At 36.5% G+C, this 18,704-nt stretch overlaps 1 protein-coding gene across 21 annotated transcripts; it reads left to right on the forward strand.

Moving 5' to 3' along the window:
- Nucleotides 1–24: 24 nt before the first annotated feature.
- Nucleotides 25–17,858, forward strand: LOC116255423 (uncharacterized). 21 transcript variants are annotated; one of them, XM_050078255.1, is made up of 10 exons: nucleotides 25–366; nucleotides 5,492–5,619; nucleotides 6,428–6,547; nucleotides 15,418–15,536; nucleotides 15,997–16,099; nucleotides 16,186–16,287; nucleotides 16,524–16,678; nucleotides 17,113–17,254; nucleotides 17,360–17,480; nucleotides 17,583–17,858. In XM_050078255.1, the coding sequence occupies exons 1-5, from the start codon at nucleotides 30–32 to the stop codon at nucleotides 16,046–16,048; spliced, it is 756 nt and encodes a 251-aa protein (XP_049934212.1). In that variant the 5' UTR covers nucleotides 25–29; the 3' UTR covers nucleotides 16,049–16,099; nucleotides 16,186–16,287; nucleotides 16,524–16,678; nucleotides 17,113–17,254; nucleotides 17,360–17,480; nucleotides 17,583–17,858. The 21 variants fall into 21 exon arrangements, with proteins under 21 accessions (XP_049934212.1, XP_049934213.1, XP_049934210.1 ...); XM_050078256.1 differs by having other exon boundaries at nucleotides 17,588–17,858; XM_050078253.1 differs by having other exon boundaries at nucleotides 17,040–17,254; nucleotides 17,360–17,858.
- Nucleotides 17,859–18,704: the final 846 nt, after the last annotated feature.

Raw genomic sequence — 18,704 nt, forward strand, 5'->3', positions numbered from 1 at the left:
TAGGTGGCAGCCAAGGAGTACCGGGTCCAATGATGCAGCCCCAGGCGACGCCGTTCGTGGGCGCTAGTCATGCTTCAGTTGCCCCACCGATGCAAGCAGCCCCAGCGCCATTCAGCGGTGGCCAATCTGGTTCACCCACTATGCGGCCGCCTGCACCTCCGTTCTTGGGAGCTACTCAGAGCGTACCCCCGTTGATGCAGGCACCTCCAGCACCATTTATGGGTAGCAGCCAACCTATGCCACCTCCCATGCAACAGCCTCCTCCGCCATTTGTAGGTGGTAGTCAAGATGCCTCCGCCACCACCACCCACGTCCTTACCGTACGGCTCCCAACCATGGCCGAGTCAGCTCGCTCAGACTCCACAAGTAAGAAAATTGAATTGTGAACACCTGTGTAATTCACTTGTTTATGCCGATGAATCACTTCGAAGTTCTTTTGAAAAATTTTTATATTTTCTAATCATGCTTTTTTTTTTTTGGCGATGACCCTCTTTCTTTTTCTTTGTCTTGTATATATGGCCTTCTCCATTCTTACGCTGTTTGTTGGTATATATGGTCGCCTCTCTTTCAAGTAAGATGTTGAATTGATTGGAGTTCCATCTGAGAAAACACAATCAAAGTTTCTTAGAATGCCATGCTTTAGAAACGATTATTTGTCATCTAGAGGTACTTGCCAAAGAGCCATAAGGTTTGGATGTGATTGTATCTATTTTTTTGGGATGTTCCTGTTTCGATTCATCTTTTTTGTGGAGTCTTGTTGCTTGATCCATGTTGTGTTTGTAGTCAGTTACTGTCAATGCCTTCAATTCAGGGAATTTTCGTTGTATTCATTTATAGTGTTATACTCTTTAATAAATGCGATTTCTTACTTAGACGTATAACAAATTAAGCGGTTGGGGGAAAAAATGGGAGGTTTCTCCGCAAGTTGAACTGCTTTTGTGTGACCTTAAAGAAGACGTATATTACACAGATCATGGATCGCATAAGAAATTACTTGATTGGAAATGCTGTTTTGTTGGTAACTCAACAGGGCAGAAGCTATGCCACATGGGTGCATGGTGTTGTCTGCAGCGGTTTTCTGAAAACCTTGGGTTCTTATAGATATATATATGTGTGTGTGTGTGTGCATACTGCATATATAGTTCACAAACAATAAACTTAACAATTTACAACTATCAAGCTGTCATAGTATCAATCTATCAATATTTCACTGAAAAAGAATTGTCCATGTTCACTAAAATAGGTTCACTACAAACAGATTAAAATTAACATAAAAACCAATTATAAAAGACCAAGACAGGTGATAAACCGGATTATATAATAAAAGTGAAACAGATTAAATCAGATCGTTACATACAAAATAGATTACAGAATAAAGTAGGACGGATTATATATGTCAGCTAAAGCTAGTTCACAGCACACAAATTAGAAGTAAAATAAGAACAGATTAAAACAGATTTTAAGACACTAAGACAGGTTATACTTATAAAGCAGAGTGTATTAATAAAAGTAAAGTATTATAAAATAAGTCAACATCAGATTAGTAACAGATTATAAGACACTAAGACAGTTTAAATTAAACCAGAGTCTAAAATAAAACTAAAAAAATAACAACAATTCAATAAAACAGATTGTAACAGTAGCAAACAGGAAAGTCATAATTAACATAAGCTGTAAGGTGTGAGGTCATGGTGCTTGGAGAGAAACACCATAAAGAGGACTCTTTCACCATCGGCCACTGCTGGAAGCGATGAGACAGGGAGGCTGATGGTCACCCAAAAAAAGGCATGGAGGAAGCTGATAGCTGCTAGTTGAAGTTGTCGATTTCTGTTCGGATATTGATCGGTCTTGGTTTGACATGGTTTACAATTTACACGTTACTGGTTCCTGGAAGCTTAAATAAAGAATGACAAAATGCTCTCTAAACTGCAATATATGTTGTTAAACGACTAGTTGCCAGTCAGCTGTGGATGCTAGCCTATGGATGCGTCTTTGGTCTCCAAATTGTAAAGGTGTAGGTCAGACATAGGTTGGTCAACTTAGGCAACGAATCACTGACTAGTTGTTGACCAACTTGTTGCTTGTTTGGGCCCATTCACTTTGCATTTGATAATATTTTGTAATATCCTTATCTTTTTTACATCTTTTGGAAAATTTATTGGTTTCCCCCTTTTCTTTAAGAGGTAAGTTTTGGCAACTATTATTGTAGTGTCCTACTGGATGTGGCTTCCTAATTCATCCAGATTCTTTTCAATTCTCTGTGTGTGTGTGCACACTGACATAAGGTTGAAGCATTGTCATACATGTGGGCATTTTTTCAAAAAGCACCAAAAAAGAGAGAATGAGGAGAATGAACAAATGTGAAAAAATTGCATTATTTTGGAAAATCACCATAATGAAAATAACATGCTTTTATTGATCTCCTTTTGCATTAAAATGTATCCAAATACAATGTTAATTTTTTGAGATTTCTTTTAACAATTTAATGATCTTTCGATTTTTTAAATGAGAAACATAGTAGAAAACTCAAGTTTTCATAGACTTTCTATTATTTTTTATTTTAATTTTAGAATTCTTACAATTTCCTCAGGAAGATAAACTTCCTTATTGTTTCCTAATAAGAACTCAAGAACAACATATATGCTATGTCATTTGGGTGCGGGTACGACGGTTCAGGTTCGGACACAACATTTTTGAAAATTGTGGGTATGCGGGTACACAAATTTTATATTCTCAAAAAAAATAAATGAAAAAAAAGAATTAATAGTCTTATAATCTACAAAAAATCTGAAAATTAAAGAAAAATGGGAGGAAAATATATAATCTTATTGGAAGGGAAATATAAAAGAAGGGAAAAATAAAAAATTAGAGAACAAATTAAGTTTGACAATATAATTTTAAAAGTTTTAAAATGCAGCCGTACCTGTGCCCGTGTCGCCGTACCTACGTACCGACACGGGTACCTGGGCAAAACTGGTGTACCCATGTCACATAGCATATATAGGACAATGGATTTTCAAAAACCGACCTAAGGACCAGATAATGGAAACACACCTAGCCTTTCAATATTATTAAAAACAGATATAATTTATTTCACGCATCAAAATACTCATGAGATTTTTTCTGTCAAATTTATTTTAATTCTAGTTTACACTTTTAAAAACAACATAAATATACAGCAACTTTTTTGATACAATTAGGTTTCCCTAAAGAAAAAAGCATTTGCATCACTATTTTATGAATTAATAAAAATTATCTAATTTGGATATAGTTAATCATGTACTTTTGTTGTATGATACTGTTAAGGAGGCTAAAATAGTCTAATGAACTTGAAAATTGTCGTTGTTGAGGCTGTTTAATTTTTTATCACATTTACCCTAATAAATGAGTTTCATTTGAGCCTGCATGACAATATAACATCTGGACAGTCCTATTCTATAGCGGAAAAAAAGGAGGAAAAATGAAAGAGGAAGACAGAAAAAGAAGGTCTAGTGGACATAATGTCGTCAAAAGACTCAAAACATAAGCCTATTAGCTTATTATCTCTGTATTTAAAAACCCTAGGTGGTCCTAGGTTTCAGACCTTAATACAAAGGCTTTGGTGGGTCCTACATGACATTACATGGATGTATTCCACAGAGGAAACGGAAAACATGGAAGAGAAGATAAATGGAATTAAATTTTTAGAGTAAAAAAATATAGAAAATATATACTAAGTGACACGAGTACGTGTGACCTGCCAACGTACCCGTGTCTGTGCATGGGTACGGCAACATGGGTATGTGGGTACGATTGGGTATGGCTGTATTTTAAAACATAAAAAACTATAGTTTTCAAAATTATTTTTTTCTGTAATTTTGATTTTCCCTTTTTTTATTTCCCTTTCACCAAGATTTTATTTTTTTCCTTTTATTTTTCTTTAATTTTTAGAATTTTTTGTGGATTATATATATATAGATATATTTATTTAAAATATACAGTCTATCATATCCCCGTACCCAAATTTTCTAAAATCACTGTATCCATTCCCGTATCTTTGTATCCATATCGTAACCGTACTCATGTTACTTGAAGAGAGAGAGAGAGTGTGTGTGTGTCTTTATATATATATGCATAGCCTCAGCCCAAGTGTCTAGGCTGCTGCCCAGTCCCTAGACAGGATTCTTGGCATGCTCCTTACTACAAAGGTGATTATTTTCTTGATATTTGTTCTCATGAAATAGTGTACAATACACAATTACATAAATCTTATTAATAGTGTTTTGATTATAATTTTCCAGGTTATATACGTTTCTGAAGAAAAAAAAAATGAAAATCTTCGGATCTACTCCATGAAGAGAATTTTGTGGATGTGTGATTTGTATTTATAGCTCAACGTTATTTATCGGACCCTTAAGTTATTTATTGAGTTTTATGGTCATGATCCATCCAATTAATTATGTAGGCGGGAATCTTGTCATTGTGAGTCCATATATCATGAACAGTGGTTTACGTCCTGCCTTCTTTCTTGATCAGTAATGTTTTTGCAAATGCTACTTTTTGATTGTCAAAGTATCAGAAGCCAATTTTAAAGGGAAAACCTCCCAATATTTTCAAAATATCAGCAAAAAGTATTTCTTGCAATAACATCACAATATTTTCCCTTTTCTGAAGTTCTTTGAGTGTACTGTTAGTGCATTTTTTTATCAAAGTTTCAAAAACAGTTTGAATATTCGTGTATATATCTGTAATAAATAATACAAAATTGTTGATTTTCATTAAAATTTTTTATTGTTTTTGTCATTTTAAAATTTTAAATTCTTGAGTTTTTTTGAGAAAATCAGCTTTGCTGAAAAATGCCAATAAAACCCTCGCTAATAGAAGCTTGATGACTGTAATTGTGACCATGGTCAGAAAAGAGGTATATTATTGTCTATGTCCTTTCCGGATGGTTGAAAATTCCATATGCGTTACATGGTAACTATTTTTTAAAGAAACAAAACTCTAAACAATTAAATGCATGTAACTAAGAACATGTATTTAATGGCCTTTTTACACTACTGTAAATGTTTGGCAGTGTATAAATTAGACATTACCGGTAATCAAATTCTCTAACTTTGAGCACTTAATTTTTGCCCGATTTATATGTACGAGCATTTTTGTATATGAAATCGATAATATAGTTAATTGTATCTAACTACAACTTGATTTTCACCATCAAGTTCAATGCATTCTTGAGCCATTGAGTTATGTCTATTTCTGCTTAATGGTGCATGATAATTATTTCTATCAATTTAAATTAAACAAAACTCTTTTTTCTTGTAATTCTCTCTGGAGCCGAACCAAAAGGGGACAAGATTGACACATTTCCTATCAATCTGTAGTCAAGCTGTAGTTTCATCTCAAAACTCTCCTAATTCAGCCCGTTTGATTAACTGTAAAGGTTTTACTCCTTATTTCCTATCTATTTTGTAGTCTCTACAATAACTATGCATAACTATCCTGTTTGCAGGTTTTACTGATGAGACACCTTGCGACTATTACTGCAATTTAGGACCCGATGGTAGGCGTCGGGATGCTGATGAAAGGCCTGAATTGTGCCGGGGAACCGTTGAATTTGTTGCCTCAAAGGAATACATGGTTAGGAATTGATGATTCCTAAAGTTTTCACTGCTATTTGCTTGTCAGTTAGTTTTCTTTTTTGAAAAGTGGTGCTGTTTGGGGTTGAGTAAAGCACATTTTTGCAATCAATCATGGCACAACATCATTTAGCAGCTATGTGTTGGAGTGCGATGTTGGTTGTTGCTGGCACGTTTTTAGTTGGTCATTTACTGTGATTCCTTTGAAGTTTGAAATGGATGAGTGCAACAGCACTGTTGATGTTTATTACTGTCCTTGATTTTATATTTTTTTATGCAAATTTCCCTATTATTTGTCTTTTTTCTCCTTTTTGGTTAGCAATAATGTGCACATCATATTGATTGCTTTGTCATAAATATCGATCTTGGCTTTTATTGACAAGCTTTTTCTCGGGGTAAAAAGTTTTGAAAATGTAAATAAGTAATGGAAATATATGGAAATTTGAATTCTCTACTAGTTTTTTACAAAAAATTGATGAAATTCAAAATAATTAATAATATGTTAAGAGAAATCTATAAAGATATTAAAATCATTTTTTTCTGAAAACTCGTTTTTTTCTGACAACAGGAAAAACACACAAAAAAACCTTTTTTTTTATTTTGGCTTTTTTTAGTATGATTTAATTACAAAGTTATATGTACAGTTGATATCATTCTACTCTGTTGATTGGTGATGTGTAAATAGCAATTCTGATCCAAATGTTAGTTTTGGATATTGTAACTGTTTCTTAGTTTTCTGGTTTCAAGCTGTGTATTAAGAAACTATGCTCTTATGTTCACCTACTGCATTTTAAACCTATAAATTGCAGGTTCGTGATCCAATGCCTGCTGTTTTTTTCTTCCTTGTGGATGTCTCCATGAATGCCATTCAAAGTGGGGCAACTGCAGCAGCTTGCAGTGCAGTGTCTCAAAGCATTAATGACCTTCCTGTAAGTTTTGATCCACTTTGCTTACATGGTTCCTAGATATCATCTTTTTTATTATATGCATGCCATCCAAACTTGGGATTCTAAGCAGTAGATTCTTGAGGGCCTGATATGCAGAAAAATGGTTGGTACAAACCTTTTCTCCCCTTGTTATTGAAATCTATTAAGGATTCAATATTTGAAATTATAAAATGAAGGAGGAGTTAGGATGACAAAAATATGGGCGACTATCTTGATCAAAATTGTGAATGCATTTATTAAGAATGGATTTGGGAAGGTTAATATCTGCAAAAATAGTTGGCTTCATTTTTTTCTTGAATGTTGTTTGTTACATTATGATGGATGGATGAAGCTAAAACTTGGGAAACTATTGAAATCAATTTCCTCAACACAAGTCTGTTTACCTCAGAAGATCCGAAAAACTGGAGATCTTTGTACATTTATATGTAGAACTTTTAAATTTGATCCCAAATTTTATACATGGTATAAAAGTGATGCATGGGGAATGTGAATCTATTGCACATACATTATGTGTAATTATTTATTTTTTGGTATTGAGTAGCTCTTTGTTGAATATTTTTACTGTCGTCATTGTAAACATTTGAATTTGACCCTTGGGAAGGAACATATTTGCACTTCAGACAACTTATTAATGGGAAAGACATCATTGAACCTTTAGTTCCCTCTCTCTGCCTCAATTAGGCAATGAATTTTGGTGTTTGTGTGGCCATAACACTCGACTAACCTATAACAACCTAATTCGTTACGAATTTGGATATCAATTTGGTCTTGCCAACTGAAAATGATCATGTGTCAATGTGAAAATTTTCACGTTTGTGTTATCTGAAAACAATCATATCTCAATGATGCAAGCATACCATGAAGTCTGAAACTGTTTACAAATTGTGTTCTACAGTTTGCACATTTTTATTGGTAAATGTTAGTAGCGGATGAAACCATATACAGATAAATAGTTTGATGATAGTGCTGTTCTTTATCTTTCCCTTCTCATTTGCTTTTAGTATTTATTGTGTTTATCTTGTCAGCCGGTCTCTGGTCATTTAAATTGGATAGTTTAGCTTGTAAAGGTCCAAACATGCGACTAGGAAAATGGCTTCATTATTGTTTTTTGTGGAGAGGTATATTTGCAAAACGTAGATGGTGGAAGGGGCTGAACACAGAAGCACCGTGCCTAAGTTGCATGATGTGGAGTATAACTATGGAGTTTCATATTTAACTTTGGTAAAACTTCGTGGGCGTGTCTCTGATAAGGGAGAAATCAATACTTTAAAGTTTAAACTTTAAAATTAGGATATAGAAATTTCCTCTCTTTTCCAAAGAAGTAATGTTAGAAAATTTACGTTTAAGCTCCTAAATCCACTAAGCGTTCTTATGAATATAGTTGTTCCCATGTAGTTATCGTGACAATGACAAGGGTAATTGTTGCAAGAATTATATGAAAGGGTTTCCATGTTGAAACAGCAAGTCATATAGGCTGAAATAGCAAAGGATATGAAAGTGGTTGATCCACCTTGGAGGATATTTGAATATGCAAATGCAGCATTCTAGCGATCTCTGGCCCTGTGGTAGAAGCAAACATGACATGTGGAATGCACCCTGACGTGTGTTCTGCTTCCCTTAGAAGCCATTTCGGTTTTACCTTGAGACGCCAAGGACTGAATGCTCATCAGTCAACACTTATCATGCCGAGTCCATTCTCGTCCTGCGACTTGATGCAAACAGCATTGCTGGATGCGGAAATTGTGTGATGGCTGTTTGAGGAGCACATGAGGATGTTGGAATCGTGTGTTCTCATTCTATGTGTTATTGGGACAAGAATCAAGCATCCTCAAAGCGGCCACTCATATGCAAATTTTATTAAGCAGGGAAAAGAAAAGAGTGGCTATTAAAGGGGAGAAATATCCTCCTCTTCGTTCACATTATGTGTTATTGGGGCGAGAATCAAGCATCCTCAAAGAAGCCACTCATGTACAAATTTATTAAGCAGGGAAGAAAACAATGTCTATTGAAGGGGAGAAATATCCTCCTCTACACTGCCTTTGACATTTGACTACTTGTGGCAATGGCATATAAGGTTGTTGTTTTAGGATTTTAGCATGTTTGGAGCTGATCCACAGCTGGTTATGACAGCTAGGATAGAGGGCAAAAGTTGCATTTATAATTTGTTATGATTTCTCAGATAAACTCCACCATTTAAATATACTGGGTATGAGGCTCTTGCTGTCTTGGCTCTCTTTCCTTCCTTTACCCTGGATCTTCGTCTTTCTATTTTTTAGCTTCATGTCCCTGTCACTTGAGCTGACATTCTAGTTTTATGATTTTATCATCATGTCTCTCTCAGTCCAAGTGAGAAACTATTTTTTGTGGTAATGAGTCTTATGGCATGCTTTAACTTGTTTTTTTGCCTTAAATTGTTGATTCTAAACCATCTCTTAATTGTTCCAAAAATGAGGAGAGAAACTGCATCTTTGTGCATTTCTGTTGATGTTCTGTTATTTGTTTTTCAAAATGTATTTCATTTGATATTTACGGCATTGTGTTGTTATGCATTGTTGAGACTTCTATCATTGGGAGGGTTCTTAGTAAAGTTTTTTTTTTGCAATGTCATATTACAGGATAGTCCTCGGACCATGGTTGGTTTTGCAACATATGATTCAACCGTTCCACTCCCAGTCTCTCTCCTCTCCCTCTACCTCTCGCCACCATCTCTCTCGACTCTCCGACCTTCTTCCTTTCTTCTCTTCTCCATTTATCATTTCCGCGCTCTCCTTTTCGTTCCTTTCCCGAAGCCGTGCAGCGGGCGCCACCAGCTCCAGCGACGAGGTCACCGACCTTCTCAGCCGGGTGAATAGGTGATGACCTCCTTTTACTCTCTCTGTCTCTCCATCCACGCCTCGCTCTCTCAATACCTCTTTCAATCGGTTTAGGGTTTCAATTGGCACAACATCTAATTTTGATCGGTTTTGGGTAGGCCTGGGCAACGGGCCGGGCCGCCGCCGTGGCGGCCCGGCCCGATTGGGCCCGGGCTTGGGTCGGGAATTTTCCGGCCTGGGCCGGGCCCGATAGGCCGGCTCGGCGGTGGCCTGGCTCGGCCCGGCCCGTTTAGATTAAAATTTTATTTTCTTTTTTATTTTTTTTGTTTTAAAAATATATATTTATTATTATTATATACATTTTATATTTTAAAAATTTCTTTTGATAGCGGGTTCTGGCCTTCCTCTTAGTTTACCCAAATACGAGTCATCTCATGAGTTCCAGACCAAGAAGAAAAGACAACAGCAAAGGCAGCACGAAGAAACAACCAAGAGGCAAAAATTACAGCATCCTCAGCAGCATCAACGTTTGCCGCCAATTCAGCAGCCAGGGCAACCGCATATGCAAATCCGGCCTGGCCCTAACCAATGCCCCACCTCAAGGTGTTGCTGGGCCAAGTCACCACTACAATATGCCTCGGGGACCTCCAAGAGGACAGAACAGGTATCCTCAACGCGGAAACCCAAGTGGTGGATACAATCCAAATAGTGGTGGTCAAGCTGGTGGATATGCTACTGGACCTTATCCACCTCAAGGCCGAGGTCCTGGTTATGCTAGAACCAGTATGCCTGGAGGTGGCCCTCCTAGAGCTGGAGCTGGTGCCTATGGCGTTGGGGCTCCAAATTATCCCCAATTAGGTCCATATGGCAATTCAGGTACTGGTCGGGTGCCCAACATGATGGGTGGTAATCGGAATCCACAATATGGTTGGCCTCAGTAGTCAGGAAGCAAACTGAAGCATGATCTGTTCAATATATTTGCGCACTTGACTGGTGATCCTACATTCTGAAGAGAAGGGCTCTGCCAAGGACTTCCGCTTTCACCTCAAGTGGGTCGATGGGAATTGGTTTAATACACCAGAGGTATTCCTACAAACCAGTGTTGGATATTTAAGAATATCCCTTGACATGGATTTAATTCACGCACTTGTTTTCAGTTTTATATGGAGAAAGAGGAGATGGTTAGGTATTTCATTACTACGTTGCTCCTTTGTCCTGCAGACAGAAATAGGGAAACAAGAATGTGTGATTTTCTCTTTGTTGTTTATCATAGCTTCACTGGCGATGATGAACTTGTCGGTATATGGATGGGTTATGTGGGTTTTGTCTTGTGTCTAGAATCTTCGTAGTAGCTATGCAGTCCAATTTCATGATATTCCTGGTTTACTTTTTGTAAGTTCAAATATCGTGCCATAGTCATAATTACTCACCATTACAGTTTCTTTTATTGTATCTACATGCCTCGGGGCACGTAATATTTTTTTTTTTTTGAGTTGAATTGCATGCTCCAAGTACAATTGTTGGTAGTTGGTACACTTCTATGAAAGTTTGGGATTTGAACTTAATATCTAGTGAACACAGTCAATCCTGTTTCATTTTTGTATAGGAATGGTTGGGTTGTTTGTATGGTGTAGCGGTTCTGAAGTTCTTTCACCAGCCGCTTCTCCCCAATATGCCACTTTGCAATCCCTTCACGTCAAAGGCTGAAATGACTTGAACATGAGAATGCCTCTTTGCTAGCATACAGGAAGATCAGTGAATTAGTGGACCTGGGGAGCCCTTTAGAAGGGCGAACTGATCTTGGACTGTCACTAATTCTTCTTTTTTTTTTTAAAAAAAAAAATCTCAGGTTTGGTGCTTTTCTGTTCATTCGTCTGCAATTAACCCTGGATGTGCTTTGTGCTCCAAATTACCAAGCCGGGCGCCCCTTGTGCGAAGGGGAGATGGCCCAAGGTTCTGGAGAACATTGAACTTTTATTTGTACGATAGTTTTTGAAGTAGACTAGGAATTGTAGCTGTTGTCTTGTGTTTTTGATAGAATTTTCACCAAATTAAAAATCGTTTTTAAATATAAAAACGACCTTCAAAATTTTTTGTTTTTCTGTTTTTTTTTTGTATCTAAAACTTCTTTGGCATATGTAAATTGGCCACCAGTTTTCAGTTGGACCAATTAGGTTGGATTTGCAACATTATTTAGTGTTCTTCATTTTTTTTAGAATTTTGGATCTTTAGTTATTAACCTCACACGACATTGGTGGAAAGGTTTGCTTTTTCGTTTTCATTTTTTTTTTGAGTGAAATTTTATATCTTATAGTAGGTAAGGGTTGAACTTAGTAAACATAGGTTCACTTCTTCGTTTTTAGGACATGTTTTTCTTCCTATAAACTGTTTTATTTTTTTTGCTTGAATTCTTGATTTGTTTAGCATAAGGTGCAATGGAGGAGTGATTAGATAGGCGGGGATAGAGTAGAATAGATGATTTGTATTTGATTTTTGAATTCGATAGTTTGATTTTTGAATTGGATAATTTGATCTTCCCTACTTCTATAGGAGAGCATATGAAGTTCTTCTTCTACCCAACAAATCAGTCTGGTTTCATAAAAACTACTCTTTTGGTAGAAGAGAGTTCCTACTTCCAGGTGATATGTCATTTGATGTCAAGTAGTTTTTTGAAAGAGAAATTTTTTTATTGTGCCTAGAAACATTTTAAAAGTGTCTTATCATGCAATGATATGCCTTCGTTTTGTTCTTACTACCTGCTCAAGTAAAATGAAACTTTCAAGTTTTTTTTGTTGTCAATCATTAGAAGAGGAAATCTGGAAAAATCCTATGAAGCTGAGAAAGTCAAGACTAGGAGATGGTATTGGCTCTAGTGATCAAGTGTATGTAAGAGTTTAGCAGAAAAATATCTTAAGAGAAAAGCCATAATTCCTTATAAAATATTGGCAGGTAACAAAATAAGAGTTGAGAGATGGGCTCGAGGCTTCTGGGTTAATAATCAAGAGTACCAGGTAGGCATATAGGTGATTTATGTCTATGCCACGAAGATAATGACTTATGAACTTTTGGCATGTTGAAAACCCGCAAGGTGAAACGGGTTGATATGTGACAAAACTACACCTGACCACCAATGCGGTGGAGCTTCGTAGTAGCCTTTGGGGTGGTGAGGTATTCCCTCAAAGGTGAAGGTCGGCCTGAAAAAGAAAATCAAAAGCAAGAAAAAATGAAAAGGCAAAAAGCCAAATGCAGAAAAAAAGGAAGAAAAAGAAGCAAAACCAAGAAAAACAAAAAATGTGCCTGTCAAGAGATAAATGGCATGAAGGCTGAACTCGAAGGAATTGAAATGCGACAATCTTTCATGGATGTGCGATCCTTGGGTCAATATCTGCTCTTCTTTTTGATTTCCTAAGACGTTGAGGATGATTACTTTATGATCATTTTTTGGAAATTTAAAGGCTTTCCTTCTAGACATTCAACAACATTGATGCGAAATGAATCCCGATGCTTGTACGGTATTGAGGGTAAATGAAAGGCATATCATTTGCACAACACGAGCACTTTCTACTTGTGATTTAAATTGATGATTTATAAACTATTTAAAAGTAAACACTTGACATCTCTTGTAATGTTTCCTGACTTCATGGGCATATGAGGAACTCCTAGCCCCTCTCTGTTTTTGAAAAATGTTGTCCTTTTTTTATACCAAGCCGCTAGTCCATTCATAGAATAGATGAAACCCCTCAAACATATTCCACTCATGCTGAGTGTAATGAATTTTCCATCTTCCCCTTTCCATGTTCCCATCACAATTTGTTTTATTGTGAAGGCTGGACAGTATTTTTGTTGATTTCTCTTTTAAGGTTTGCTTAGGAAAGGGTTTGAAAGAGTCGTTAGCTTTTAAATTTTTTATCATTATTATTATTATTATTATTATTATTATTTTTTACATTGTCAGTGTCTTCTGATTCATGCAGCTGATGTCGAAGTTTAAAGCCCAACTCATCAGTGTTCTTGTGGATGTACAGTGGTTTTGGAAAAGCCGATTCAAGTTGCACGAGAGTTTGATCTTGTACTTCAAAATCAAGTTTTTATTTGAGTTCCCAATAAAGTTGTGGCATCCAATTTGATTTGAGTGAGTTTACATAAATTTTTGGCTGAAACAGAAACTGACTAATGCTGGTTGCAAAAATTCGCACAAAGACAGGCAAATCCTGTCATTGTTTGTTTGTGTTTTTTGTTTGTTAACTTGTCATAATTGATAGGAAGCCAAGTGTTATGCATGTACATTGCCTGAGAGCTCGAAACCACACCCTCTACGTCGGAAATCTCCTACAATTGCAGAGATTGCTGCAGAATTCTATTCCAAAACTGTGGATGTTTGGGTGACTTTAACATTTGATGAATGATTTGTTTTGCTTGCCAAGACTTATCCCTTGGGTTTAGTTTATTTTATTGTAGGGAATCTGATCTGACCCAGTGGTTGCAAAGTTGATGTCGAAAATAGAGAATTTTTGCTAGAGAAATTTACATATATGTGCAGAAATTAGATTGCTTGCAGAAACCAAACAAGTTTCAATTGGTCTATCTTTTACCTAAATTGAGTTAGGATTTTGGGTGTGATATGACAGCTTAAGTCAGAGTCGTGTAGGCCTTTTTCACGGTCTTTCAAATTTGCTTATATTTAGGTCCAGTTAATTTAGAGAACATAGATTTCAAGTAAGAATTTTGGTTATTTTCTGTTTCATGTATATCGTTTTAAAGTGTTTATTAGTTGAGCTTAGAGTTCTTGCTCGTGAGTGGGTCTAAGCTCTAGGTTTATGCCCTTGTTTTTCTTTGTTCTCATTTTTTTTCAAGTTCGTCATTGCAGCCGCAGGCACTTCTGGATAAATATAAGGGCAGATGCATTCAGTGGAGGAGTTGGAGCACAAGTCAAAGATCTAAATTGACACAGGGTTGCCCTTTCAAGCAACCACACTTTAGGAATTGTTTATTTTTCAACTTCTGTAATTAAACTAGTAGCATCACTCTTGAAGAACCTTTTGACTTGTTTCTATATGAGGTAGTAAATGTGCATTTTTTGGTCTAACTTAATATCCGTTTGTTCCCTGTGTTCGATCTGTACTTCTCACTTATTAGACTCTTAGTTTCCTCAAACTGCACAAAACTGCTAGTTCCACCAGTGATTTTGCAGAGGTTAGGGACCGACTTTTGTATGGTTTTTGGGTCAAAGTTGGGTACTGTTTTGTTATGGATATATGTCGATACATCAATTTAGTTGATTCTTGGTTTTACTGTTCAATTTGATAGAAGCTTTTCCAAGAATTGGTTGTTTGAGACTGAAACACAGAGGGATTGGTCTCACTCCGAAAGGACCAGGATTAGATCTGGACCCATGAAGATGACAGACACACTGTTGAAGCAATTACCACCTGAAACCAGTTCGCCTGCTCATCTTGTTAACAACTAACTAGTGTTTCGGCAGTATGCTTACAACATTACACAGAAAATCAAAGATACTACTTGCACACAAAATGGTCAAGCATAGAACTATATCTGCTTCCAGTTTACAACAAAATACTTGGATTGGATTTTGGTGTGCTATGCATGATCTACAGGTTTGGAAAGTAGAAACCATACTGAAATGTTGTATATGTTGTAATTCACTTATATTCGTATCTCAGTTGGCTAATGCTCGACATTTCGTTGTCATTTTAGTACGCAGAATGTGTAAGCATAGTATGTAAAAGCAAAAAACTTTTGCTGAGTTATTGGATGTACGTGAAGTTCATCCAACTCTTTGTAGGCACTGGGGGCCAAATTGGAGCTCTATAGACAAGGTCGTTGTCAAGCTTGAATGTTCCAATGAATGGACCAACATGTAGCTACTTAACAATGGCTTTGTCTATTGGCCATGCTTTTGGTCTCCCTAGAGTATTATGCATGCATTCTTTCTAATTGGCATGTGCTAGTTGGCATGTGCTGTTGCATTTAAGTTTCAGTTTTGCTGTATTATTTATTAACTATATATATTCTTGATAGGTGATCAATCTTGCAAATGCTCCATCAGTTGTTGGCAAGCATTTAGACGATGAGTGTCCTGAAGATTTCATCAAAGGCCTTATTCTCTTTGTTTCTTCTTTTTTTCATGTTGAGAGGAGGTAATTCGTCTTTCTCTCTCTCTCTCTCTCTAAATATTTCAATGTCTACTTTTGCAAGATCCCATATGTTCTTGACCTGAAAGTGTAAGACAAACTTCTAATGAAAAAAATTGAGAAACTGTGGAAGATCGGAAAACATAATGGCAAAAATGAGAATGAAGAAGTCAGTAAAAATGAGAAATAGGGCCAAAGATAGTGATCCCACTTGAGTCTAGCAGCAATCTACTGCTACATGGTTGAGTTACGTACACATGGATCGTGTTAGTTAGCCAACTCCTTTGGCATACCTTTTTCTGAAAAATTATGGCATTACAAATTATCTTGTGTTTGAATGTGCTACCACATTGATATTGGATTAGCTAATGCTTGGACACTTTGCCCCACTTAGTTACTTTCCATGGTATGGGCCATGGCCAAAAATCTTATTTGTTGTAGTGATCAATCATTTTCTTACATGTAGATTTGCAGAGCCGCTGGATGCAAGCCCATCCTTGCTGTATCTGATCTTCTAGAACCCAGCCAAATTCTTGCCTCTTTTTTATGAAGCCGCTCACATGGCTCAGGTAACAGGTCATTATATTGGGTGATATTTGAGGGAGAGAAATTCTTTCATGTTTTTGATGGACGTCTGGAAAATGAAATCATGCAGGAAGTGGTGTTTGAAGCATGCAAAAGTTGCAAGGAGATGGTGTTGAAGGAGTCCTTGCATATGCACATGGTTATGTGGGTGGTTCTCCATTGGAGTGTTCCAGTATACCTTCTCATGCTTTGTCGCATTGAAGCTCTTCTGGTTAAATTTTCACTAGATTAATGATGATAGTTTCCCGTCTAGTGTGTTCCTTGATGCTGAATTTCCTCTCTGTTATATGCTTATGGGGGCTGGTTTTGTTTTCTACGAACTAATCTGGCTCTGAGGTGATGATTACATTTATTTGAAAGCCTGCTTACTGGAAGCTGATTTGGTGATGTTGGTTTTATGCCTGGTAGATGAATCAAAATGAGAAATGGAGCCTATGGCTGTTATTAGTAGGTGAACTGGCATGATGAGGATGGTCTCTTCATTGGTCATCTGAATCAGAAACATCCGGAAAGAGAAGCTTCTCTCATAACTGGAAAAGATGCTACTTGCATCCGCAAACATGGTAAATGGATATAAAATTGCTGATTAGAAGCTTTTGTTTTGAGATGTTTTGAGTTAAACGAGTCTTGTATGGGTTTTATGAATCTCCATTGACGTAATGAAAGTTGTTGCTTGAGTTAAATTTATAATTGATACCTTTTCTGTACGTGATGTTTGGCTAAGATATAGCTTTTCTAAGTGTATACTTGTAAGTTACACTATATCCTGGCCAATTGTTACTATTGTGCAACTGTTACATGAGATTTGCTAGAATGCTGCTTTCGTGTTTTATATGTGATTTTTGATGGCATTCTTTCTAGAAGATAGTTACTACTGTAGTTCTTTAGAAATCTAAAAATATATTTATTTATCATCAAACACAGAAATATAGTTCTGGAAATATATTTTTCAGTCATCACACACACATCAAAATGGAAATCGGATTTTCAATTCCAGATTTTCAGGCCATCAAACGGCCCCATAATGAAGATGTAAAGTTTGTCAATGCATGCAAATCATTCCCTTTAGTGGAGAAGTGTTGAAGTTTGCCAACGTTTGGAACACAGTCTTGAGGTTCTTGGAGTTGCTGCAATAGAAGGTGATTCTCCTTTTCCTTCTATGGGGGGTATTGTTTCTTGCTAGAGCTTTCCTTTTGGTTTGACTTAAGTAGATTGTGTTCGTTTTCTTTTGGATGTCATTGCAGGAAGGTGGTCCTGAAACAATCGATCTGCTTCGGAAGGCTGGAATCAACTTTTGGATGCTTACTGGTGATAAACAATATACAGCCATTCAGATAGCACTCTCTTGCAACCTAATTTCTCCTGGTTAGTCATGCTTCATTCTTCTTTTTTCACGAGCCCAGGTCTCTTCTTTCTCTTGCAACTCTCTCTCTCTGAGATAAGTTTGAAGGAAGCTTGTTGCTGTAGCTCAGAGAGACAAGAATGTAAACGAAGAGGACGAGCAGGGAGAGACTTCAGAACCTCCTCTCCTTCATGCTTCCTTTTATCATCCCCTCCAGGATTCTGTCTTTCACCCTTGTTACCAGCTCTACCACTTCACTTTATCCTACCTCCCATCTGGACCATCCCTGGTGTAAAATACTGTTTTGAAATTGCTATCTTTCAACAAATAAATTTTATACATAACATGAAATTAATCGGCTCATATATATAAATAAATATATCATATATTTATTTATTTAATCTGATATGTGCGTAGCAATCGCAAAAACAAGAGAATAAGTCCTCAGAATTGATTTAATGAATAGTCGTTGAGAACAAATGCTCATAATTGGCTTAATTAATTGTATTAGCAGAGACCCACTTCTCAGTTTTGAGTGAGACAGGGACCAGGTTGAGATCGCAGCTAACATTATCCGGTCTGATTTAAACTGTTCATTCTCGTTAGCTTTCATTTACATATGTTCAACTAGTTCAGCCAACTAGGGTTGGACTCGAACTCATCCATGCAAGTTCAACTTGTTAATGAACGAGTCTAATTTGAGTTTGATTTGCTCGACTCAACTTGTTTAAATGTACGCGTCACTTAGCATAGAACCGTCACCAGTCATAGAACTATCACCATCGTTCAAATCAGAGCTAAATTTGACACTTTCAATTGGTCACGTAACAGTCTGCATCCTCAAACATGGATCGTTTCCAGGACTCTAATTAAGGAAAAATCAAGGATCGATTCAAAATTCTTGATAAGGGAAAGATGAATCCCGAAGATTGCCAATTGTTCAGTGTCATACTATGTTTTATTTTGCACTCAACATTTCCTTGTTGTGTAACCTTTTCAACAATCATTTTTTTAATTTTCTGGTTTTCTATATTTTTCTCAGAACGCTTTATCTTTTCTAAAATTGTGAAAAAGGAAAATATGTTTTTCACGGTATACTCTTCCATGGTAGGTATCACTTGAAAAACAAACAGGTACAGAAATAATCATCAAAGAAATAAAGAACTTTAACTAAGATTTCCTAAAGGATAGCGTTATTAGCAGAAGGATTGTTTGAAAGAAACTGCTCGACCACATCTTCATTTTGA

Source organism: Nymphaea colorata, chromosome 6, assembly GCF_008831285.2.
Source record: "Nymphaea colorata isolate Beijing-Zhang1983 chromosome 6, ASM883128v2, whole genome shotgun sequence".
Taxonomy (NCBI): domain Eukaryota; kingdom Viridiplantae; phylum Streptophyta; class Magnoliopsida; order Nymphaeales; family Nymphaeaceae; genus Nymphaea; species Nymphaea colorata.

Bases quoted from the DNA above. Each gene is read 5' to 3' on its own strand.
- LOC116255423 (XM_050078244.1), top strand. From the start codon at position 30: ATGATGCAGCCCCAGGCGACGCCGTTCGTGGGCGCTAGTCATGCTTCA. The intron at 367-5,491 runs GTAAGAAAATTG...TCCTGTTTGCAG, and splicing joins AGCTCGCTCAGACTCCACAA to GTTTTACTGATGAGACACCT. The intron at 6,548-9,180 runs GTAAGTTTTGAT...GTCATATTACAG, and splicing joins AAAGCATTAATGACCTTCCT to GATAGTCCTCGGACCATGGT.